At 36.8% G+C, this 27,408-nt stretch overlaps 1 protein-coding gene across 1 annotated transcript in view; it reads right to left on the bottom strand.

Moving 5' to 3' along the window:
• Nucleotides 1-27,196, bottom strand: part of DGKD (diacylglycerol kinase delta) — a 74,713-nt gene extending 47,517 nt beyond the window's left edge. The window contains exons 1-3 of the mRNA XM_083364468.1: nt 26,990-27,196; nt 7,833-7,943; nt 6,174-6,254 (exon numbers count right to left, since the gene is read on the bottom strand). Coding sequence (XP_083220594.1) covers nt 6,174-6,254; nt 7,833-7,943; nt 26,990-27,166 — 369 coding nt within the window. The 5' untranslated portion in view covers nt 27,167-27,196. The remainder of the gene's footprint in view (nt 1-6,173; nt 6,255-7,832; nt 7,944-26,989) is intronic.
• Nucleotides 27,197-27,408: the final 212 nt, after the last annotated feature.

Raw genomic sequence — 27,408 nt, 5'->3', positions numbered from 1 at the left:
ATAAGACTAACTGGAGAATTTGGACTTTACTGCTTTATATTATTCATAAAATAAAAAAGTAAAAAAGTAAAACAAAATAAAGCAAAATTAAATTAAAATTAAAATAAAATTAAAATAAGAAGGGATATGATTCACAGTTTGGGAATCTCCAGCATATTATGTTTTTTTTTCTTGTTTCAAAGAATAAATTCAATATTAAGCAGCAAAATGGGTATTTTACTCTCAAGGAAATATATCCATCATTTACCACTAATGTAAGCATGTGCCAGAAGTATTGTTTAGTAGCATAAATATTGAGAAAATGGCAAGAAGAAACAGAGAAAATACTATAGCAGAAATCATTTTAAATGTTTTAAATGTTATAAGTAGTAACAGAATAAGTGCCAAAACTGTTTACTTACTGTTTATTCTGCAGATAAAACTCTTATTCCAGAGTGCCCACTATTTCATAAACAATTTTAAAGATATCAACATTTACAGAAATAAATATTTTAATTCATTTATATTAGGAAATTAGGTGTTACATTATAATAAGACTGCAAACTTTAGATCTGCTCTCCATCTCTTTCTGTGCTGGAAAATATGACATTTCTAATTGTATCTCTGGAAGCAATATTCTCTCTCATGTACTTTCAGTCCTAAAATGCATTCATTTATGCCACAATACAGACTAGAGCAAGGGTGTCAAACTGCCGGCCCGCGGGCCGGAGCATCACGGAGAAACCGCGCCCATCCCATTTTTGGCAATGGGAAAAAGTTCCGATACATCGTGCAACATCACGTGACGTCGCATGTTTGACATGCCTGGACTAGAGTAACACAGTGAAATCCATCACTGTTATCACTACGAAGTAACAGAAAGAACCTGATAAACTTACTCTAAAATATCTGATTCCTGATGGATTCTAATAATAAAGAGCATGAGGTCTTCAGTACGTTTCAGTCCACTTCCCTTTTATTACATAAAATCACAAAATCACCACCACTGTTTTTTTTTACTCCATGTCCCTGAGTTTGTGCCTTCTTTCCTTTAAAGCAAGCAAGTTATTAAAAATTTGGAGCAAAAATGAATAGGAATATTTCTTCCCTCAACCAAATTCTGGGAATTCTGATTCAAACTGATTAGCTGTGTACTGAAAGAAAAGCAGGGGCAGAAATCTCCTGCTCACCGAAAACTCAGGACACAGGCACTGCTGTGAAAACATGTTGTTTCCGGTCTGCGGTAAAGTCAAGAGGTACTTCCTAGAAGAGGGTGCATGAAGACTTCCAGAGATGAACTCCACCCCTACCAGCAACGCAGACTGCAGTTGTAGAGGGCAGTCCTAAGATAACAAACATAGTGGACAAGAGATTCTGCCTGCTCACATAGACTCGGTCTTGATATTTCATGAAAGTAATTCAGAACAGATGAAAATGACATTTTTACTGGAGAAAAGGCTATTGACGTATTTCCTCAGTCTTATTTTAAAATAATGATTTAATGGGAACAGAAAAAGTTAATATCCATTTTATGCCAAGGGTGCATGAAGACTTCCAGAGATGAACTCCACCCCTACCAGCAACACAGACTGCAGTTGTAGAGGGCAGTCCTAAGGTAACAAACATAGTAGACAAGAGATTCTGCCTGCTCACATACTACTGGCCTTCATCTGTGGCTGGGAACATTTTCCCTGGATTTCCCCTAACCTCAGAGGTAGCAAATATAGACTCGGTCTTGATATTTCATGAAAGTAATTCAGAACAGATGAAAATGACATTCTTACCGGACAAAAGGCTATTGATGTATTTCCTCAGCCTTATTTTAAAATAATGATTTAATGAGAGCAGAAAAAGTTAATATCCATTTTATGCAAAGTGGATATATATGTTTATGTTTTAAGAGTTTATGTTTTAAGAGTAATATTAACTATAGAAAGTGGCTTCTTTAATAAAAAGCTTATTCATAAAGTTAATACAAGTCTTAAAGCAGTATCTTTTTTTTCCAGCTCAGGTGGAGGCTTGAAAAAAGTCAGGATGCTTTAATGAATAACAAGTTTGTCCTTGTATAAGACTGAAACCTCTTCTAAATAGTTTTTGAATAATGCATTAGTATATTAGTACATTCTAGTGCATATTTTATGCCTATATCTCTATACATATACACAGAGAAGAATTTTAAAATTCCACGAAACACATAGAAAGCGTATTTTGTATCTTACTTATATCCTATCTTATTTTCTCTCAGGAAAATATCAGTTTTCAGGCAAAGAAAACTTTCTATTATCAAAGAAATATATGCTTCCTTGCAAGTCAAAAGTTTTATTTATGTATTAAATTTGTCCAACTCCATTGCAATTCCTGGCAATGTACAGCAATAAAAAGAATACAGTATTAAAACAATATAATGAAGAAAAAAGAACAGTGGTGTCATGATACAGCCACAGAATATAAAAGCTGGCATAACATTTCCATAGGAGGCCTACCACTCTCCCTAGCCCAACTCTGGAGGAAAAGTCATGTTTTTTAAGACCATCAGAATGAGGATTTCTACAACTGTCTGAAGGGGATGCTTTTCTAGAGGGCAAACAATGTGACACAGAAAGCCAACAGTATTTGATCAATGGAGACTGAAATAAAATATATGTTATTTAAAACATCTGCTTAGCCACCCACCTTAAAACACATTTTGGTTGGCTTATAACCAAGAATAAATAACAATAAGAACAAAAAAAAACAATAACAGGAAAAAAACAACAGAAAAACCTGGTACCTCAGTCATACTTCCTTGATTCAATCTACAATCTGACTTCACCATATGCCAAGTCAGAAGATAAAAGTTGGAGACCTGTTGGAACTGGAAGAGGGGATGTTCCATAAGTCAGGGACTACAATGGAGAAGGCTTACTTATGAGAGCAAGATGGCAGTGTTTAAGGGAAGGGACCAGGAGCATGCCCACCTTATCTACTCTGGTGGGATAGGCAGATACTTCATGGAGAGGTGATTTTGCAGATAACCTAAATTAAATTAAAAAGAAAACTTGAGCAAAAATTGTCCTTACCAACTTAATTATTATGGGATTATTTAAGTGGCACCAATGTGCATTGAACTTTATATTCCAACAGTAACAAGATAGGGCTTAGTCTCAGTATGCATTGATTCTAGCCAGTTTAAGGAGAATTATCTTATATACTCAAGATGCTTATGCAATTTCACAGGCTTTTTTGTCTGTGCTTTTTCTTCCTAAAGAAGCCATCCCACATTTTTCATGGTATTTTGGTTAGAAAAAAATCCTAAGGTAGAAAAAGCACAGACAAAAGACTAGCTTTTAGACAATGAAATCAATTCCCTAATACTCTTCAGGTAGAATCAATTTTATTATTTTTAGAAAGGGAGGGAGCTGACTACAGCTGGGAAAATTTATTACGGTATTTAGCTAGTCAGATAGTATGTAGATATTCCTTTTAAAATTTTAGTTATTTTTAAATATTGATTGCACATCTCTGAGATTATGCATATAATAGTCGATGACTTGTTACTATATCTCATTTTGTTTTGCATTTTAGCTAATTTTATTGGGTTGTTTTAATTGATTATTGTAATTGATTATCCCACAGGTATAATATGGATAATACCGTACTGTATTATCCATATCATATGGATAATTGGGTTTGGCTTACCTGCGGATGGGGATATCCATGAATATATACAATGACACTTTTTAAAGGTACCTGTTTTTCCTGCATATACTTGCTATAAACCTATCCAGAGATAAGATGACCCTTGATTTTTTTTAACCAAAATACCATGAAAAATGTGGGAAGGTTTATCCGTGGATTATGCATGCTATTTTGATTAAAAACTCAAGGCTTACTTATCTGCAGATAGTCTTATACACAAGTATGTAATGATGTATTATTCATTGTATCTTGAACTGTTTGTTTCTCATGTTATATCAAGAGAGGTTGATAACTCATGGATATAGAAATATTCTGAGCTATTTTCCAGCCCTTCACAAATTTACTCCCATTCTTTCTCCTGATACCAGGTAGATATGTTATATGCTTACGTTGTGATGATGCCTTTATAGCAAACTTTTAAACTACAAATAACTAATCATTTATTAATTTTTTAAAATCTAAGCAAGAGACCTTCATATTTGCTAGAGACTATAACCAAATTGAACTCAAAATTATAAAGGAAATGATAAGATTGTAATCAACTAAGCTGATGGGACTCTTCTATTTCTGTCCACAATTTTAAACACTCCCAGTAACGATAATTACCAGCAGCAGAACTGTATTGATTCAACAGGAAATTCAACCAAAATGAACTCTAGAAAGCTTTTAAACCAATATGTCTCATTTCTAAAAGCATACCTAAAATAGTATGCCTTTTCTGTTCAGTGTATCTTCAACGTATACAGATAACAAAGCTACAGAAAAACAAATTGAGAAGAAAATGCTACTCTTCAGAGAAAAAAATATATGTTATATAAAAACTAGCAAAGAAACTCAGGGCTATTGCTATTGAAACAGTACCAAAAATAGCCCTGTCTTTCTATTTGTAAGGCAGTTTTAAAGGAGGTACTAACAATATTTACCGGTATTTTCCAAACTGAAAACTATGGTTTTATTTCTTTTTCTATAAGGTGTAATGTATTGGGCCTTGTCTTGCTAAAGGAATATCACGTGGGGTTAATTGCTGGAAGGTTGCTCAAGCAGGGAAGCTGGCTAACGGCTCCCAGCTCCTCAGACAACCCGTCTCCAGCGCCACCATTGGCTGCCTCTATGGTGGCAATAGGTTGCTTTAAACCTATTGGCCGCCGCCTAGAGGCCAGAGTATAAATTGCTGCATTCGCAGCCCTGTTTCTCAGTTCAGTTCCTGTAGCTAAATAAACAATGATCCGTGCTGAACTCACTTGCTTCGTCTCGTCATTGAAGCAACGAGCCCAGTATCTAACATAAGGTATATAATGGAATCATTGTATGCAGTGATTTTAAGGGATCATGGAGCATATCTAGTCTATCCCTTTCCTAGTGAAGCAACCCACTGTTACAGCATTCTGGACCAGCCTCTGTTTAAGTATCTCCAGGAAAGGAGAATTCACTGCTTCATTGTTAAACAGCTTTTATTGTTGGAAGCAATCTCTTGATGTTCAGCTGAAAGCTAGTTCCTTCCAATTTAAAACTATTCATTTTTTTGTCTTATATTCTGAAACAATTCTGGCAAGTTATGTCCCATTTTACACATGAAAGCCCTTCAGATATTTGAAGATAACCACCATATCTCCCCAAGGCCTTCTCTTCTCTAGGCTAAACATATCAACTGTCTCCAACTGTTCTTCCAGTCTTTCCTTTCAGGAACTTATTATTATAGTTGTTCTCCTCTGGACCTGTTCCATTTGTCAATGTCCTTCCTAAAATATGCTGCATAGAAACAGACACTAAAATGTTATGTTATTCCCAAAGCTTGAAATAATATCCTGTACAGTAAAATACTTTGGCTAGCTGAAGAACTTGGGAATTCATATAAATATAAAATGAGAAACAGTCATTTTTGCAAATTACTTTCCACCTTTTTAAATAAAATAATTATATAAACATGTAGGGCCATGGTACTGCAAGAATGTATAGAAACAGAATTCAAAATTGAATTTTTGATCCATAAATATTCTTACAACATATTTTGGCAAGTCTTCATCACTCTGGTGAACCACCAGTTTCATTCTTCAAATCATATTCTTTAAAAAGTATGTATTCCCATGACACAGTATAAGAACAAGAAATAAAACATCCAATAAATAAAGAAACAGAATGAATTAAAGTAATATCTTATTAGCTTGCAGAATGGAAATTTGAACATAATAAACTGGCCTGAAAAAATTAAAATGTTACTGACTTATACTAATTATATTTTGCCATACCCAGATATCAACAAATTCACAATACTAAAACCAATTAGAGTTGCTATGCACATTTTTTTTATAAACCAAGCAACAGAATTATACATCACTATTTCACAGAGAAAGATATAATCCTTCAACAAAATTGAACATTAGTAATTTCAGTACTTTCTGCCCAGGTTTTTAACTCCCCCTTTTGACCTTCCTTTGCTTTTTATTTTATGCTACCCCAAGTAAGGATAATAAAACAAAGATATGCTTTATTATGATATAGATTGCAAGAAAACTTACCGTGAAACTATTGTTGACATTTTTAGTGCTAGATTCTGCCACACTGGCATCTGTCAGATCCACCTCATCAAAAATAATTGACTGGAAAAATTTTAAAAAGTTAAGAATTAATTCAAGAACAAAAAGAAAGTCTAATATACAAAATTTGGAGATTAAAATAACTATTATGGGTAATTTCTTCACAGGAGATATTCTTGCCTATTTAACCAGAATGAGGATAGCTAAATCCTTTGTGGCTGATGGACTGGATGAATGGCAACATGACCTGTCCAGATGGTGCAATTAGGGCCTATGCTCTATGATAGCATTGACAGTCTAAATCCATCTTCCCCAAACAGGTTCTATGAGTCAAAATGCCATATAAAATCAGAGAAGCACATTGCTGCCTATACACAGGATTATACTGGGTATAATGGCTTAATACTTCTACTACTCCACTATCTCTTTTGTCCATCAGCAGATTGTTGCGGGCAATATGCTGACTCTGTAAAACGCTTACAGAGGGGTGGAAAGCACTGTGAAATGGTATATAAGTCTAAGTGCTATTGCTATTGCTATAAAAATCAAAAGTCCATCTGCCCAACTGCCCATAACTGCTCTTCTGCAATGGAAGTTGGGTACTTCTCAAAGCTACATCTGTCTCTCAACTTGAACCAATCACCATACAAGAAAGAGTGGGACTTACAATGGAAGGGTTGCACCAAATGACTACTTGCACTAAAGCTGTATATTTTAAAAATTATTCATAAATACTTTAGACCTCTTTAACTTACTTTTAGCTAAAACAGTATAACATTTTCCAGGCTTCCATAAAAGCTTGTAAAAAGATGCCACTGTTTTAAGGAATCCATTTATTAAAATCAGTGTAACTATTAAGATCTGAAACAGATCTTATGCTCAAATACCTAGAGGGATCTGATTTCTAACAGATCTCACTTATAAAAATACAAGCTCTTCACATCTAGAAGAATTTTTATTGACAAATACACTTCAAAATAAAAAATCTTAAAGTTGTATTCTGAATCTCTATATGACACAAGATCAAAACTTGAACAGAAGCTCACTAGAATTCTCCACTCCAATCTATTGCTACATGAAGTCCTGACACAGCCAGGCAACCTACGGTATTTCAACTGGAGAGTTCTCCGCATATCTAGAAGATACTGACAGCTCAACCTTTCCTGGTAAATATGCAAGTGACCAATCATGATAAATTCAAAGTGTCTTCATTATAATTAATTTGTTTGAAAACTAATTTTTGTCAAGAGGAGATTGTGAAAGAAAGCCAAGTGAATAAAGTTACTGCTGTTAATGACTACTGTAACTAAGTTATCAAGTGCTTCCAATATCCAGGATGAGAAAAATTCTGTATTAGATTCAGCTTTATTATATAAAGTAAAACTTGAAGGCATCTAGGCCTATTGCACAGAGGTGGAATTCCCAATAAAATACAATGTTATATCATATATATCCTATTTTTTCTGATTTAATGTTGTCAAGATTTTGCAGTATCTCCAAAGACTGAAATTAATGAAATGCACATCGTGTTAGGAGTATTTCAATATTATTGTTTTAAAACTAATGGTATTACCTATTGGTAATAAAAACAAAATATATGATCCTATTTTAATATTTATAGTTAATGTGATAATAACATACCTTAGCAGTTTTGGCGTAGTACAAAGTTCGTCCTCTCAATTTGAAATATCGCCTTTTCCACCGCTGGAAGGAATTGGTTTGCTTCATTAACATGCCCTCTTTGATAATAGTCTGGAAGCCAAAAAAATAATAATAATGTTTTACATACAGCCCATTTATCTGTACTACTTGCTCCTCTCCCATAACAAAAAGAAGTATTGCTGAGGTTTATAAAAATATTATTTGACTGCCCTCTGCTGGAAATACTTAACACATATTTGAACTGTAAATCTTTTCTATATCCAAACGCAAGAAACAATTGCTTTTGTGTATAAAAGACATTATCATGCTGTGAGAATACAGTTCTTTCAGCAAAAATTATCTTATCAAACTGTAAAAAAAACCTCAGGCTAAGGCCAGCCTAACCTCTGATGTCACTTGTTTGACTAAAGTTAGAACACAGAAGGATACCTCATGTAAAGCTATCAGCATTTAATTGCCACAAGAAACAAGCTGCATAACTTAGCTTAATGGAAAAAGTCATAAATAAATATAAATACTTGAAGATAGTAGGTAAATCTTTAAAACATGAAAGTTTTCAATCCAAATACAATGGATCTGGCATTAACTGACTAACGGAGAACTTCTATCAGCAGTAAGTGGCACAATACCTAATTTAAAAGCTTCACTTAACACTATCTTCTTACCAATTCAAGCAGTTTAGCATAGAAACCAATAATTTAAAAAGATACTGAAGGAATTCCATAACCTATTTGTTCATTCTTTATTTGAAAATAAGAATACATGTATGAAAGATAGCAGTGCTTTCAATTTAAAATGAGGCATCACCATTATACTTAACAATGAATGTAATCACTGAGATCAATAATATAAATCTTATTATATCATTCTACTAAGTTCATGCCCTACCATATGAAACAATCTATAATTTATTTATAGTTATATTTTGAAGATTCTTTAAAAATAATTTAATTAGTTAAATTCACAAAAATAACTAGGCCCAAACTATTTTCTTTAGCCAGATATTCCACACATACTCACTTATTTTAATCTGTTATTGCACATCCAGGTCTCCAACACTTAAAAGTATCCTTTAATAGAGGGATAAATTATATAAAGTGCCTGTTAATTGCTGCAAATTTTCATGTTTTCCCTTGCTGTTTTCTTAGTAATCATGGGGGGAAAAACAGTACACAATCATCACTTCTAATTTGTTTACAGAAGAATATAAATTCTAGTTTTATTAAATTAAAACCAAATCAGAAGTCTTAGAGGAAAAAAAGAATCACATCTGCCTTCCAAGTCAAAATAACCTAAACTAAAACAGTGAAATATTATCATAACTAATTTACGGTTAATGGCATTAAATGAGACAAAATAATTAGATTTCCTATCTTTATCAGTGATGAAATGGGAAAAATGCATTCACACTTTTCAGGGACAAAATATAGAAGAGTTAGCAAACAGAGTTTGCTTTGTTGACCTTAGGTGATCTCAAAGAAGCTAAGCATATTCAGGCCTGGTTATATTCAGAGCAATGGCTGTGAACTAAATTGGAAAGTTAAAAAAAAACAAAAACCCTTCAGAAAAAGGCAATGCGGAATGGTTTTTTTTATAAGAAAACAGTAACAATTAATCAGTGGAACAACCTGCCTCCAGAAGTTGTGAATGCTCCAGCACTGGAAGTTTTTAAGAAGACATTGGACAGCCTGAGCAGGGTGGTGGTGGTGGACTAGAAGACCTCCAAGGTCCATTCCATCATCATCATCATTCATTAAACATGAACCTCAGTCAACTGAACATTCAAATTGACTGGCGCTGATGGTTGACACGGGTTGCTGCCAGCATCCTAGGTATCAACCAGGTACCTCCTTAAAATGTAAGATGTTCCAGGTAGCACAGTTTTTGTAGCACTGCTGGAGTTATTGCAGGAAGCTGCAGTTTCTTGATGTGTTTTGCAAAGTTTTGAGACATAGTTCCCAGTGCCCCGATGACAATGGGTATCACTGTTACACGTTTCATCCATAATCGCTCAGTTTTGATGGCCAGGTCACAATATTTTGTATTTTTTTCCAGTTCTTTTTCTTCGACTCTGGCATTTCCTGGTACAGCGATATCAATCAGCTGTACGCTTCAGTTCTCTACAACTGCAATATGTGGTATGGTGTGTTCCAAATGACGATCTGTCTGTATTCGAAAGTCCCACAAGATCTTCACCCTCTCATTCTCAACAACTTTTTCCACCCTATGTTCCCACAACTTCTCGGACACAGGCAAAGTCATATTTTTTACACAATGCCCAGTGGATTAATTTAGCAACTCGGTCATGTCTAACTTTATAATCAGTTTATTTTGCTGCAGTCACATATTAGATGTGAAACAGTTTCAACTTTGTCGTTGCAGTCGGCAATTTGGATTGTCAGTGGATTTTTGTATCTTCGCTTTCATGGCATTAGTTTGTAGTGCTTGTTCTTGATCAGTCAGTATTAAGCCTTCCGTTTCTTTCTTGATGGTTCCCATCTTAAGCCATGCCCATGTCAAGTTGTTATCACATTTTTCTTCAATGTTTTTCAAATGCTGTCCATGCAAAGCTTTGGTTTTCCATCTATTTAATCTGTCATCCAGCCATTTTTCCTTATATTATGCCTTTGTTTCTGTTATTTTTATAATGCTCTCTGTTTTCACAGCCGGCAGCAGTTTTTCTGTACTTTGATTCACATAGTCATTCGAACTTCGTTTTTAAGAAGACATTGGACAACCATTTGTCTGAAACGGTATAGGGTTTCCTGCCTGAGTAGGGGGCGGGGTTAGACTAGAAGACCTCCAAGGTCCATTCCATCATCATCATCATCATCATCATCATCATCTTGCTGTATACTCATAGGAACCAGTTCAACATGAGACACTACCTTTTTATTTTCTAGGATAACCACTATCAGATGGAATCCATTATTATAATCCTCAAAATTATATAATAAAAAGAGTACATTAAAGCACTAAAAACGGATGTCATTGAGCCTGACTACTATTAATTTCCCACACACTCATGTATTTTTCAAGGCAATAGAAAAAGAAATCCTTTGCTTCTACACTTTTACATGATTTTTTGCTGACATCTCAGTTTAGCCTACAATCTTGATATCGCCTGGTAATCTCCCACTATCTATCAACCAATAGGGCTATGCACAGCTTTTGATTAGATTTAAAACTTAGAAGCATAATATCTTTGTGCAATTCTTGAAAACAACAGCTGCTAGAGGATTCCAGGAAAAGCCATTACTGCTTTAAAGAGTTGCTTACATGTGCTTTATTCTCATTCTGAAGCTCTTTTTAATTTGATGCACTGTGTAATAAATAATAAGGTCCAAACCTGCTTAGTGTATGAAGATTAACTATGCTCTGTTAGATGCTGCCCCCTAGCTGGGCTCTACTAAAGCAAGGCACTACAGAACTGACATACAAAAATCTCTTAATTTAAGAATGTTTTCAACTCTTCATAGGATGTGTATCTTCAAAAATCTGCAAGGTTTTTTTTTCCAGACATAGCCATATGTATTTTTCCTACCCTATAACTAAAACAGACAAAAAGAGTAGCTACCCTGACTACTATAAAGTTACCCACATCATCATGAATTCACCTCTTATGATCTTTCATAAATTATATATGCAATTCATATTACAATTTGCAACAAATCAGCAGTAGGGACTCTGCAGAATTTCAACCAGCAAAATGCATAAATGAGCCATTAGATGAAGTTGAAATTAACAGTTATATTTTCCTAAACAAAATTTGCCTAACTATATAACAAGAATTAAGTATTTTTCAAATTTTAATAATTGCTTCCTCCCAAAATAAAGTAAAAAAGCTATGTTTTCGATGAAAACAATAGAAAAATATGTATTATTACAAGTATTTAAAACAGGTGAAACATAATCAAAGCTTGAATGCTAAAAAAGATTAATAGATATTTTGTATCCTACTACTACTTCATTCTGTTTACTTTAAATTTATGTCAACCCATGTTTCCCAGCCAGCCAGGGTGTTTATTCACACCTACAGAACAAACTCACCTGTGCAAATGTTGAGTACTCTTCCATCTCTTTTAAATTTTGGCTTAAAAAAATCACTGCTACCTCCCCTTAATTAAAAATAAACCAGGGGATTTTCCAGTATTAGAATATTTACAGGACCTCCATAAGTGAATGACTTAGATATGAAAAACTACCAGAAATGATGTCACTGTAATTGGGCTGCCTCTTTCAAAACACAGATGCTGCTGGGGAAGAAAAATGAACTTGTAGTTTACAGCTGCCCATCTCTGCAAGAGAACTGCTGTTCTATTTATAGCCAGGCAGCTTAGAAAAGACTTTGGTGGGTTTGGGCGGAAAAGGCTGGAGATAAGATCAAGATGACTTTATAGCATTTTCTTTTTCTTTTTTCTTTATATATTGCTACTTTTCTGTAGTTAGTTCATATTCCAGTTAGCAGTTTTCGGTCCTTTCAATTCTAGGAAATGCTTTTTGAGGACTGAGTTGAAGTAAAAGCAAAGTAGCAGTTTTCTTCTCCCTAAACAATCTTTAAAAGAAATAGGACTCCATGGTCACAGCATATTTTTAGCTATCACATGTGGGCAGTTATCCACAGTAAATGGCTAAAGAGAAGAAACCTATTATTCAGCCTCTTCACTTAAAAATGAGGAAGCACTATTATAAGAATTTCTACATTCTCTCAGTAGCTATCAGCTAGTCATAGGAATTAATGCATTTTAGTTACCTGGGTAGCCAATGCAAGCACCAATTAAAAATTAAAATCATTATCAAGAATTTGCATTTCAGCAACACTACTTGGGTCCCAAAGAATGCAATGTTACCCACATAAGAACGAATAAATTGTTAAAAATCAAGCTGTATTGTTGGGGGGCAATAAGCTGACTTTGTAATAATGCCGCTTGGGGGGGCGAAAGCCCTAATAAGCAGGCATTTTCATAGAATGAAGACTATTGCTAAGCACATTGATTTGTGCTTTAGATTGTAAGACGCCCTTAGTCTTCGGAGAAGGGCGGGATATAAATGGGATTAAAAAAAAAAGCTGTGTCTTCTTTCCTTTTCACAACCAAGAACATTGTATTAAGTACTATAGTTAAGTGAAGATGTAAATCTAGACTGCCCTAATAATAATACTTTCCTTTTCAGATGAAAAAGAAGGAAATAATGTTTATTGTAAAAAGCCCTCTTGGTTAAATGATCTGCTCTAGGAGATATAAAATGAGCAATCATTTATATTTACATCCTAGCCATTGTGTAGATCCAAGTAATCTGTGGCTAGATCCAAGTAATAGTGATTTGCCTGGTTCAGCAAATAACATTAATGAGGCATAAAACAACAATATTATGAAATATATACACAAAGTTGTTACTAATGGATAATAATTTAGGATAATCTCAACAAATGATCCTCCTATAAGTTCTGTAATGTCGTCTAATAAAGGAGAAAAAAATCATTTTGGAGAAAATATATTTCTGCAATGTCTTCTGAGTAAGGAGAAAAATAACCCTTTTGAAAAAGAGTTCAAGAAAAGAAAATGTTCTTGCTTCCTGAAGATATGCATTGTTACTGTACCTCTCCTCTGCAGCTGCAAAATTTTTCTTTCAAAATTTTATCTCTTTTCAACAATGAATACAATATACAGTAGCAACATCTATTAGTATCTGAGCAAAAACCATTCCTTCACATAGATGAGCAAAAAGTCATCCCCTGAATTTAGGAATCTGAATGCCAAGCAGATGAAAACAAAATTAACCCCACCCTTAAAGCAACTGTGCATATCTTTTACTTACTGGTGTTAGAAATTTAATTCAAACTGTAAGTCTTTGCAAATGGAGACCACAAACTACATTGTGTCCGAACCCTATTATTGTTTCTATTTTCTGCAAAGTATGGGTGAGAAGAAGTGGAACAATCTGAAAAAATCTGGAACATATATATGGCTATGGGTATCATTTTGGTAACCATGCACAAAAGCTCATATAATCAGTTACAACAATAAAATTCCTTACAGTAATACCTTAATTTCTATTTTCTGCTAAGAACCTACTATTTTTTACATTCTGGAAATATCTGGATTCTTATGTTCTTCACCACATCCTGTTGCCATGTGATCCACAGGTAAACTGTGCTGCTTGAAGTATAGCAAAATTTTTTACAAATAACTAAGTTTGTAATAAATTTGTGTACCAGTGGTGAAAAGTAACACGAAAGTAAAATAGCAAAATAACAGATTGTAAATTATTATAGATTGTAAAGAATTTATTTAGGCTAAATTGCAAGAAAAAATTCCTCTGCCCTATATATTCAGTAGCTTTATAACACTTATCATGACTAAAACTTCTACAATCCTGCAAGTTAATTTATCATTTTCTTTCCCAGGGTCAATAAGACTGTCTTCTCTAAACAGAACAGAATTCAATCTATATTATTTCAATCTAATATTCAGTGATTCAACATATGACCTACATGGAAAATATCCCAGAATTCTCTGTAGTTTGAACTCTCCCAATAGAAGGTCTAGAAAAGGTTCCTGTCCAAATAAAGCTGGACAGCCCAATGTTTTTTCTATATTCTAAATCTTTAATGCATAACATACTTTCCACTAGATAATAATGCATGCGGCAACAACTATATTGATATCTTCTGGGGTCCATACCAAAATTTTATTTTATTTTTTTTAAATGTAGTTACAACAAGCAAAACATGGAGAAGCTAGTAATATCATTATTTCAATGAATATTTCTAAGTCTTACATAGACCCAGAAGCATTTTAAGAAACTAAAAAGTGCATCAGTAGTGATGGCTGCATGTCTTGCTTGAGAATCTATCAATCTTCTCAGAAATTAGACAAACATAACCAATCAGAAACAGGCATACAGTGCTAGGGCTTTTTCTAGCACTATGACTTGATTTACTCACAATCCTAAATAGTTTCAGTGAACCAAAACATTTGGAGAGCTCTGCTCTGTACCTTTGGAATTAAAATTAATTGAAAGCTTATGGACAAATACTCAAAAGCACATCTTTGATATAATGTATCTGCACGATCATTGGTGAGAAACAAATCATGAAAGCCACAGGATTTTAGTATTTGAGTGGCTGTGAACTGAATGAGTACAGCTGTAACTGCTCTCTTGGATGCTAGCTTGGACAAGGAGGAGCAGCTGGCTTTAGAGTTATCCGAGGGAGGCAATGTTGAAAACTAGGAGCCTGAGATGGCTTCAGTGGGAAACTTGGGGAGCCAAAGTCAGAAATGGCAGAGGTGGGCAAACAAGGCAAAGCTGCTCAGCAGGTGCCGGGACACAAAGCTAGAACCACTGGGTAAACAGCAGGTTGTGCAGTCTGGCTAGGAGATGCACCTGCAACCAGTCAACACTAACGAAGATTTGCTGCACCCACTCAATTCATGGACGCGCAGGGCTGAGCAGAGAGAGGAGCGAGAGATCAATGAGGCTACTCATGAGGAGGTAGCCTTGCCTTTCTCAGTAAGGTGCACAGGGTGGTGTCCATTTAACCAGGTGTTAGAACTTAGTCGGTGTTGGAGACCGGAATCTGCTTTGCTGTTTGTTCTAAAGACCTCATCCTGCCTTATCATGTCTTGAATCCTGTGATATTGGTTTTGGTATGCCTTTGTGATGCTGTCATTGCACTTTTGTCTTGTTCAGATGTGACCCTGCATCTAGCCTTGCCATCTTGGCTCCCCCGTCTCTTGCCTCGCAACCCTTGGAGCAGAAGGAACTGCAACTGACCTCACTTCAGATTCTGAAATTTGCTATATGGTTGGCCTAAGATTCTTCCCCCCCCCCCCCCCCCGCCGCTTTTTTATTACTTTATAACTAAATAATAGGAAAAATAGGGGAAGGGGAAGGGAAGAGAAAAGTGTAGAAAAGAAGGGAAAAAGAAAAAAAAGGCATTGACTTCTGACTCCCTTTGGTGCAGAAGAATAACATAATAACATCAAACCTCAACTTTTTACTTTTACATAATAGTATAAACTAGCCATTTCTAAACAACAATCTAATCAGTAAAACCCAAAATCAGTTTCCTTTTTTTCCTCCACAAGCACAAAATCTAGAAGCAGTTTCCAAGTAGAAACAAAAGGACTTGTGTTTTTTTATCAAAGCAATCAATTTAGCCATCTCTGCTGACTCCATCAGCTTTTGCAGCCATTCATCCATTGTGGGGATTGAAGCATCCTTCCATTTTTGTGCATAAAGTAATCTTGCTGCCATCAACATATATAACATCAAAGTTCCAACTTTTTTCCAAGTCTTTTTCCATTAAACCCAAAAGAAAAATTTCTAGTTTTATCTTTATGTTCACTTTAAGAATCTTCTGTATTAGACTATGAATCCTACTCCAATATTTCTTTGCTTTATCACATGTCCACCATAAAAGATAAAAAGTCTCTTATTAACATTTGCATTTCCAACATTCATTTGAAATACCTTTATATATTCTTGATAACTTATCTGGTGTTAAATACCAATGATAAATCATCTTATAAAAATGTTCTTTTAAATTGTAATTTAATGTAAATTTTAAACCTTTCATCCACATAATTCTCCCATTGTTCAAGCATTACATGATGTCCAAAGTTCCTTGCCCACTGAATCATACAATGCTTTACATATTCACTTTCCAAATTCAAATTCAGTAATGTTTTATAACAATGATGTGTTTATCACTACCACACTATAGGATTTCCAATTCATTTTTAACAAAGACAAACCTATAACTCTTTTTGTCTAAAGGGAGCCTTGGTGGAGCAGTGGGCTAATGCCTCCTTAAGTAACACCAGCTGCCTGCAATTATTGCAGGTTCGCATCCCACCAGGCTCAAGGTTGACTCAGCCTTCCATCCTTCCGAGGTAGGTAAAATGAGGACCCAGATTGTTGGGGGCAATTAAGCTGACTTTGTAATAATGCTGCTTGGGGTGTGTGTGAAAGCCTTAATAAGCAGGCATATACATAGAATGAAGGCTACTGCTAAGCTTGTAAGCTGCCCTGAGTCTTCGGAGAAGGGCGGGATATAAATGGAATAAAAAAATAAAAAAATTAAAAAAAATATGTTGTAAATATATAACCAATGGCAGACATGTCCTTCTGATTTCTAGCTCTTCCTTAGACTTGAGGATAGGATCACCAGAATTAAAAGATATTATTTTACCATAAGTCTACCAGTCCAGCTTCAGCACCATTTCTTTTGTAAAAAACAAAGCTTCCTGGGGGGACACCCAAAGAGGCATCTTCGTAGAAAACCTTGTTTTTATGTGTATTCCAATCTCTCAGAAGATTGGCACGTCTAACAAAGTGGTTGTTGAAATCAACATTTACTTTAACCCTGTCATACCATAAATAACCGTGCCATCCAAATATTAATTCATGACTTTCTAAATCAAGTAGCCTCTTATTCTGGAGGTGCACCCACTCTTTTAACCAGACCAAACAACAAGCATCTAAATACAATTTCAAATCTGACAAACCCCAAACCCTCTTTCCTTATCATCCTGCAGTAGCTTATATCTAACTCTTGACTCTTGAGGGAACTTTGTCACACCTTGAAACGGGTCTTGTTGTAAGGACCTTTTACATGCATGGTGAGGCCTGGTGAATAATTGGGTTTAGTTGTACTAATAAATACATCTAACTCCCTCCCATGTGCATGTGCTCATGGACAATAGCTATTATTATAAACAAGGAAACTAATATTAGGGATGGGATGACAAATTAAAAGCACCACAGTAATATGCAGAGTAATCAAAGCATTTGAGGAAGAACTGAAGCTCTTACTGAGAAAGTATGTAACACATGTTGTGCTTATAACATCCTGTCTACAACTTTACTTACTGTTTTCATTCCTGGAACAAAAAACCCCCACACATGGTTGAAGTACAGTATTCCTAGTTAAACCTTTGTCTTACTCTATGACTCAAGTCAATTATGCTTCCTTAAAAATGTAATATGGCATTATGTTTTATAATGTTATTGCCTCTCTCACACATAAAAATCTCATTATACTAGACGGTATAAATACCCAGGAGCAGAATATTTGCTTTGTGAATATGAATAAGAAACAGAAATGAAATAGAAAAGTTAAGACTAAACATACTTCAGGCTTTATGAAGTTTAATGTTTTCTTGCCAATATATGAGATACAAGGAAAACATTTTCTTAGCACATGAGATTTATTGCAATGAACACTTAAGATCTAACTCGCTGATAAATTCAAGAGACCAAGTTCTTGGCTACAGAACTAACACTTACTATAATACGATAAAACTCTCCAAAGCTTATAATCATTCAAAAGAATAAGAACAATCCTACAGTGACTGGGAGGAAATTGGATTAGGAAAACAAATCCTATACTTATATGGTTCATTGGAATACTGAGTATTTCTCATTGAAATAAAGAAATGTTTCAAACTCAAATCACAAATGCCACATGGGGACCCATTAGCCTGAGGGCTGCAAAAACCAAAGCCTTTTCATCTAATGGTAGAAAACTTACTTTCTGATACTCACATTTCAGTCTGTAATCCGTACGTTACAGATGTTGTTGAACTGCAACTCTCATTCAAACTGGCAAGGTTGAGATTGGATATAACAGTTCAGCACCATTAAAATAGCCATAAGCTATCTGTTGCCCACAGACCAAATTTCAAAAAGAAGATTCAATTTCCGAAAAAAAGACACATTAATTTCCAATCCCCACCCCACTGAGTGTCTGTCAAACTTCTAAGTCTTTTGTTACCAGAAGCAACTACAGGATTTCTTTCCCCAGACACCTTCTTCACACTTTTTACAGGTATTCCCAGCCAAGGCTGTTGCAAATCTTAATTCCACAGATAGCCCCCAAAAGACTTTCCAGTTCTCAACTTGCAAAAAAAACAACCTACATATCTACCAAAACAATCCCTCCCCCCCACCCACCCATTATAAAATTACACCAGAATCCTTTTTACCAAGACAGGATTTCTTATTCTTGCTCACCCCATTTTCTTCCTGTGTTCACATTTTTTTTCTTAATTTCCAGAAAAGGAATCATTTTCACAAGGTAATTTTGTTCCCCTGAAATACCAATATGAAATGTGTGAAGGGGAAATCACAGCAGCACACTTCCTTACTCCTCCCTAGCTCATATTCTTCAAGGAGAAGGTGAAGGATCGAAGAGATGGCTGCAGTGCTGCCAACTCAAAGCTGGTTGATGTTGCAGCCTTTGTGGCTTCACATGACCTTATTTCTTTTCCCCCCTTTAGGGTATGTAGGAAAGGTACTGTTTTAATTAGCAGCTAACCTGCAGGCAGTAGTTTCCTCAAACAAACAAAAACAAACAAACAAAAAACAGAATGCCAGTTATCTTTGTTCAAGCAGCTGAGTTCACCCTCCAGAAGCCTCACCTGTCCTGACCACCAAAAACAAACTGAATCGTCCCTGAAATTTGCTTGAAAACCTCTTCTGCATAGATTAGTACAACTACACTTCTATTTGTTTTTTTTTCAGTGCTACTGCTAAATAAGAATTGTTGCAGTCTACCAAAAAAAATGACCTAGAGAATTGTGTGTTTGAAATCTCTAGAGGGCCAAGTGCACCTTTCTGTATCTTAAAGAGCTGGCATTATATGATTAATAGCTACATGTTACATATATGTTTTCAAAGGTTTTGTTTTGCTAAGATTAAAGTGTCTTACTCCCAATATGTAACAGAATACAGATTAAAATGCTTAACTGCACAGTTGCTTCTACTCAATTCATTTTCTCTGGAATAACCTTACTTTGTCCAGTTACCTTTAATGGGAAATCCTTAAAACATTGTTTCCCCATCTTTGTTATTCTGCTCTTTTCTACTTTTCTGCCTTGTATTTATTCAGACATGATTTGTAGTCATTTTATTTTAAACATAATAGCAGCACCAGTCTACACAGTGTAGAGATGCATCACATCATTACATCATTTAAGAAGAATTCTTCTTTTTTAAATGAATTGGGACGTGGGGTGGTTAACCCACATATACCTATTAGCAACTTCTTAAGTACACATAATATCTTGGTGGAGCAGTGGGCTAATGCCTCCTTAAGTAACACCAGCTGCCTGCAATTAGTACAGGTTCGCATCCCACCAGGCTCAAGGTTGACTCAGCCTTCCATCCTTCCGAGGTAGGTAAAATGAGGACCCAGATTGTTGGGGGCAATTAAGCTGACTTTGTAATAATGCCGCTTGGGGGGTGTATGAAAGCCCTAATAAGCAGGCATATACATAGAATGAAGGCTACTGCTAAGCTTGTAAGCCGCCCTGAGTCTTTGGAGAAGGGCGGGATATAAATGGAATTAAAATAAATAAAAAATAAATAAATAAAATCCATTAGATTGTTCCCTTTTAAGAGAATGAAACATAATAAAATGAGTCAAACTTAAAAGATTTGAATCACTTTGTGGTGAGATGGGCAGCAAACAAATTTAATAAGTAAAAATATTTTAGACAGCACTATTCATTATTACCCTCCATATTTTCTATCCTATGTAGTCGTTTATTTCTCACAACAGACCATAACTATTATCTTTCCATCAATATTTGCTCAAATTAAAATTTCTCCATTTTCAGATCTTTAGTAAACATTTTATGAAGGTACACAAAATGTATCTATTTATTGTATTTTCTTGCTATTTATGTATCACTTGCAATTGTTCACTTGTAACTCCATTTCCCCTGTCAAGCAACTTTTTGGATCTAAGATACATTAATTGTTAGAGCCACCCTCCCTGTTGCCTTATATAATTAACTTTCTCTCACCCTATAACAATATAATATCTGCATATAAAATAAATCTATGTTCCTATCTTGAACCAACACACTGCATTCCTTATCTATTACTTATAAATACTATACATTAAACTATCAAGGATACATTGCATATCCTCATCTTAAACCAGCTTCAAATTCATTTATTTTCCTCGCCCACTTTCCATTCACTTGAACATTTTTTACTTTCTCTTCCTGCAGTCCCAGTTCTGTACTTTTATTCATCTACAATAATTACTTTCACTTCTTTTCATTTTTTTAATGTCCATTTTGTTCCCAAATTTACTGTTGACCCTTGACAAAAATGATTGGCCGTTACATTCATAACCATTCATTACTCTTGTAACTTTCACTCATTCAGTCTTTCATCATAAATAAATCAAATAAATCAAATCACTCCTTATATGTATGTTTTTTTTACAGTTTATATGTATAAATATAAATAGTTTTATGCTCACACCATGCACATCAAATAAATAAGACTTTTTTCTAAGCAAATACTTACTAGTCATAATTCTCATTCATTCTTAGGTCTTCAAATGGCCAGATCGTTATTTTGTATGCTTGCATCTCACTCCTACTCATCCATTCATATTGCTTAACAGATTTTTTTTTGTCCTGGATTGAGTTCTTTGAGAAAGTCTAGCTTTTTTTTCATTATCACCATTATCACTCACTTTTTTTGTTGTAGAACGCTCAGAACGGAGTTCCGGCACCTTTTTTGGATGGAACCTTGTAGGGTAGGCAAGGCCGGTTGTATGACATGTGTGAGTTCTAGCACCTTTTTCTTTTACAAAAAAAGCACTGCTCACACCTAATATGCAACTATCACTAACTACAGATTTCTAGTTTTTTACATACCCATAAAAACCTAAGTTGATATCAATTCATACCTAGTGAAACTTTAGTTCTTTCATTCATATTTAAAATGCACTTCATTTCCATACATGCAACTCTGCTCCATAAAATGAACAAGCAACATCCAAGTCAGCATAGATACACACACTTTAATCTACAAATATTCATGCAAATTTACTCAAAACTGGCTTGTCACTGTTCAGGAGAATCTCTATGATAAAAATTAATGTTTTATGAAGAATTATTTTTTGTTTCAGACAATACCTGTAATTCTCAATAGACAATATACAAAAAATTTTATGGACAATGGGACTAATGAGTAAGGAAGAACAGAAAATGCTCTTAAAATGTTTGCTTTATTCTACTTCCATTTAAATAAGAAGCAATGTTTTAACAGTATTAGAAATTCTGTTGTTACAGTGAAGTCCTATCACTATTCTGCTGAGTCATATAAGATGCCCATTTTCTGCAAACCCTTCAAAAGAGATGCATCACAATGCATGAAAGCTACACTGCAGATAGTAAGGGAAATGGCTGTGCCTGCACATGCATGCAGAAACAGCTGGGAGCAGCTTCCAGACAGTCATGTGAGTCTGGGGAAAAATGTTGTTACTTTGTATGTTTAGCATACACTGCTGTGTATTCTGAAGCATTTCTTCCAAAGGATTTACACAATCCTATAACATATGTTCCAATCATGCTATTTCTTTCACTTTTCATTAGATGAATGTAAGGAAAGCAGGAGCAATAAGGGTTGGATTAAAAGTCACAAAACATTGTGATTGATAGTTCTGAAATCTTGATTTGCCTTGAGAATGATACTTACCTTCGCTAAAGATTTTCAAGCAGATTAAAGCAATGGAATCTTAATGGCTATACATAATTTCTGTTTATACTCCTTGTACTTACAGTGTTTATATTCACATGCCACAAGCAAAGTGTTTGGGTTTTGTTACAGTTATATTGACGTAGGAAATGATGCAAAACATAGTAAGTGATTCATAGTTGGATTCTGCCTTATTTGAACTCTCCAAAAATATGGTATTAATCAAAGTATTAATTAAAGTATTCTGATCTGAGGAAATTGCCATACCACAATGTTCTCCCTCAGCAATGCTTGCATCCTAAAATTGCATTCATGAGACTGATATACCCTTTTTTCACAATTATAAGGGAATTGTTTTATCAGTTTAAATGTATTGTTTAAAACACTATCAAAATATTTAAGGAGGGAAAATTTCAAATATCGGTGGTTCAGTTTTATGTGATTTCCTAGGAATCAAGCAATTAGGAAACATTTGCTATAATGTATAATGCACTGCCAGGAACTCTAAACTGCCACCCAAATGAAAAGAAAAACTACACACCAATATTATAAGGTGGGCTTGGAAAATGTTTTATGAAGCTTCCATCATCTCTGTTATGTTTTATACTTTTTATGAATTATCGACCAGACAAATAAATCAAGTTACCCAATGCTTACTATAGATATGACTATTGCATTACAAATTAATATTTTTCCCTATGTGAAATATAAGCCTTTTTCCAGAGTTCATTTGTTACATATCCTCGTCTGAAAGAAAAGTTTTTTATAGCTAATATTCCTGGATTTCTCTATTTTATTTATATAGAAATCGAGAAGCCTAGAATAACCCTTTTCAGTCCTCAGCTAAAGATTATACAATGTATACTTGAGTTAATTGTTTTGTTGGAAACAAGTGTAAGTTCAACATACTTCAGGCCATACAAGGACTACATTGTTCCTGTATTCAATCTGTGCAGCCTCACTACCCATTTGTGTTGCAGACTGAAACAATGACCACGAAACAGATATTCTGAAACACCTGAAAAAGATGTCAAGTGAAGAAATCCCTTCCTCAACCAAAGGAAAAAATAAAATTCAGAACAAGAAACTCCTGGCAGCTTCTAGGCAGCCTTCCCTCAGCCTGGATCTATGGAAGCAGCAGAAGGTCTATTCTGGGGGAAAGAACCTGGTAAGATAGACCGGTCAGGTGGCGAGGTTGTGTCTACAAGGCAAGACCTGGAAAGATATCTTTGAGACCAGTGTTGGAGTTTAGGAAGCAGACTATCTGAGCTGTACAAGCCTGCTTGGGATACTTGCCAAAGGAGTAAAGGGCTGAAAAAATCCTGGGTTCCACAATTGCCTCTAATAGCAAAACACCAGTGGGAGGAGATCAGGACAAAAATGTGTCTTCTTTGGAAACTGAAGCTTCCATCTGAAAGACAACTTGTCTGCAACAACCAACACCCAGAATACCTCACTTTTGATTAAACTGGCTGGATCTGTTAGGAGTGGCCATTCATCAACATCTGGACAGCCAGATGATTTAAATGTAATTATTCAGAGTTAATTTCTTTTGCATCAATGTATACAAAGACTTCAGTGACTTACTCCCATCCCCCATGGTCTTAGCCACATGTGGTACTTGTAACAGATTGGCTTTAAGAACCCAGTGTGAAATCAGAAATTCATTGCTATAATTCTCCCTAGTAGGGAAAAGCATCTAAATTTATCTTTGCCATTTAAGATAACCGTAGACCTTTTGCCAAAAAAGTGATAGTTTTATCCATACTTGTAAGAACGTCAAGTGCTGAATTCAAAGCAGAAAATATAACACTTCTCCTTCTTTCCAAGAAGCTTACTTTTTTACAGTTGTGTTATAAAAATGCTGGCGGAAGGTCCAGGAAGATTGTGTGATACTACTTTCTAAACTCTGGACACCCTGAACCAAAACAGTTATATAGCGTGCATTTGTGAACAGTATGTGTATAATGTATGACTAATAGAACTCAGTTCTGTCAGGCAGTGACCAAGTCTTTACCTCTAACAAATTGGCCATTGAGAAGTGGCAGTCACTAGTGCTCCTAGGTAGAATCTTCAGATGATTTGGATTTATATGCTGCAAATAAATACACCACTGCCTCCCAATGATGGAGACTGCATATAAGTTTCTTAACTTTTAAAACAGTGGGAAGATCAATTATTGGGTTTGCTATCTTTTTTTCTTTGAAAAAAAGAGGCTATTATCTGCTGTTCTGCCCCCTAGAAAGGGAGGAAACAAATCATTTTCTCCCAGACACCACTCCCATCTAAGGTAAAGGTAAAAGTTTTCTCTGTCCAGTCATTTCTGATTCTAGGAGGCAGCGTTCATCTCCATTTCTTAGCTGAGGGAACCAGTGTGTGTCAAAAGCCCTTTCTGTGGACATGTGGCTAGCATGACTATATGCCGAGACACACAGAATGTGGTTACCTTTCCACTGAAATGGTACCTATTTATCTACTTGCATTTGCATGTTTTCAAATTGCTAAGCGGGCAGGAGCTGGGACAAGTAACAGGAACTAACCCTATTGTTAGTTAGAGCCTTGGTGGAGCAGTGGGCTAATGCCTCCTTAAGTAACACCAGCTGCCTGCAATTAGTGCAGGTTCGCATCCCACCAGGCTCAAGGTTGACTCAGCCTTCCATCCTTCCGAGGTAGGTAAAATGAGGACCCAGATTGTTGGGGGCAATTAAGCTGACTTTGTAATAATGCCGCTTGGGGGGTGTATGAAAGCCCTAATAAGCAGGCATATACATAGAATGAAGGCTACTGCTAAGCTTGTAAGCCGCCCTGAGTCTTCGGAGAAGGGCGGGATATAAATGGAATTAAAATAATAAAAAATAATATTGTATGGAACTTGAATCTCAAACACAGGCTGCCAGCTTTCCAGCTGAAAAGCTCAGTGTCTTTCCAGCTGACAAGCTCAGCTGAGCCATCACCCACTTCCCATTATTCTTCTACATCATTCATATACATACATACATATACATATACATACACACACACACATATATATATACACACACATATACATACACACACACACACATATATATATATACACACACATATACATACATACATACATATATATATTCTTATTCTCTTGAACTTGTTACCACTTCTTTGTTACCGGTCAAGATTTGCCTAGTTGACTGTTCCATACTTTAGACAGACTCTCTGAAAAAGCCTTGACTGAATAAGCAACCAGATACAGAGGAGCCAGTCAGTAAGGACAAGTTAGCCTACCAAACTCAGTTTAATTTATTCTGATTAAACCAATAATAAAGTTTGGCACAAAATGAGAGCATTTAAAGCACTCGTCAGATCAAAGCATAACATCACCCAGACGGGAAAAAAAAATAGTAGAAACTTCTGCTTAGCTGTGCTCCCTCTGGGAGTAACTGCTGTTGCCACTGAATTCACCAGACCACTATGCTGCCTAAAGGGGGAGTCTGCACGCAAGATCATAGATGTGCGAGCTAAAGGGAGGATTCTTTATGCCAAAAACTGGTTTCCCACGGAGAATGTGAGAACAGCTTGGTTTCAACAGAGCGATTTCCCAGTTTAACTAGTGCTTCTAGAACAGGGGTCTTCAAACTTGGCCCTTTAATGACTTGTGGACTTCAACTCCCAGAATTCCTCAGCCAGCCAGGGCTGGCTGAGGAATTCTGGAAGTTGAAGTCCACAAGTCATAAAAGGGCCAAGTTTGAAGACCCCTGTAATCTAGAACAAGCCCCAGAAGCCCACCCAGTACCCTACGCTGTGGCTTACAAACCACAACGGCCAAGCCAAAAATCCCAACGAATGTGTGAGAAGCAAGTATGAGCCCTGCCAGCGGGGATGGGGCCTTCTTGGTCCACTCCCGGATTTCAACATTTCCCAAACCTCGAGAGAACGGAGGCTGCGGTGCCCGAGCTCTCCCTTTTGTGCAGGGTGCAAGGGACGAGCCCCAGCGCCGAGCGTCCCTGCCGAGAGCAAGCGCATCCGCTTCTGGCCGCCGCCTCCCCCGCCCAACGGCTTAGGGCAGGGGTCGGCAACCTCGGCTCTTTGATGACTCGTGGACTTCAACTCCCAGAATTCCTGAGCCAGCAGAGCTGGCTCAGGAATTCTGGGAGTTGAAGTCCACGAGTCATCAAAGAGCCGAGGTTGCCGACCCCTGGCTTAGGGCAAAGCCGCAGCCCCTGCCGCAACAAGCGCCTGTCACCTTCGCCGGCTCACCTGGGCTCCTTCTCCGCCTGCGCGACCCTGTGGCCGGCCTCGGATCCGTTACGGGGAACGGGTGAAAGGAAGGATGAGGCTTGGAAGGATGAAGGGAACGGAGCCCGCAGCCTCCCCCAACCCCGCGCCCGGGCTTGGGACTGGCGGGGAAGGGGAGGACGGAGCGAGGGACGCCGAAGGAAGTCTTCCCCTTGCCTACCACCCCCGGTTTACGGCTGGGGGGGGGGGCTGGAAGGGAGAACCGAGCTGGGAGGTTGCAGGCCCGGCGTTTTCTGCCTGGAAAGGGCAGAGTGGGAATGAAATGGAGGATGGGAAGCCTGGGGAGGGAGGGAGGGAGGGGGAGGCAACCCTCGCCTCCGCTCCCCTCAAGGCCCGACCCTCGGAGCTCTCACCTTCTGGCGGATCTGGCCGGAGGTGGAGACCTTGCGGATGAGCTTCTGCGGCGAGCCGGATTCTTGCTCCGGCTCGCTGTCCGACGACTCTTCGGCCGTCGCCGTAGGGGCAGCGGCGGTGGCCCCGGCCTGGGGTTGCGAGGCTCCCGCCGCCGCCGCTGCCGCCGCCGCCGCCATGCTGCACGGGGAGGAGCAGGGCGGGCAGCGCCACCTAGCGCCTCAAGCGGCGCCGGGCAAGCGCCAGCCCTGCGTGGGCTCAGCAGCGGGGGAGAGAAGCCGGCAAGGCTGGTTGGCCCTCTGGCGGACTGGCATCGCATTGGCCCGAAGCAGCCGCCCGCCCAGCGAGTGGGAGCTCGAGATTTCTCTTTCGCACGTGAATAAACAAACGCTCGGGATTTTCGGTTCGATGATTAAAGCAC

The sequence above is a fragment of the Vipera ursinii genome (genome assembly GCF_947247035.1).
Source record: "Vipera ursinii genome assembly, chromosome: 5".
NCBI classification, from domain to species: Eukaryota; Metazoa; Chordata; class Lepidosauria; order Squamata; family Viperidae; genus Vipera; species Vipera ursinii.
The sequence above is the reverse complement of the archived record's forward strand: the minus strand, read 5'-3'. Positions and strand labels throughout refer to the sequence as shown.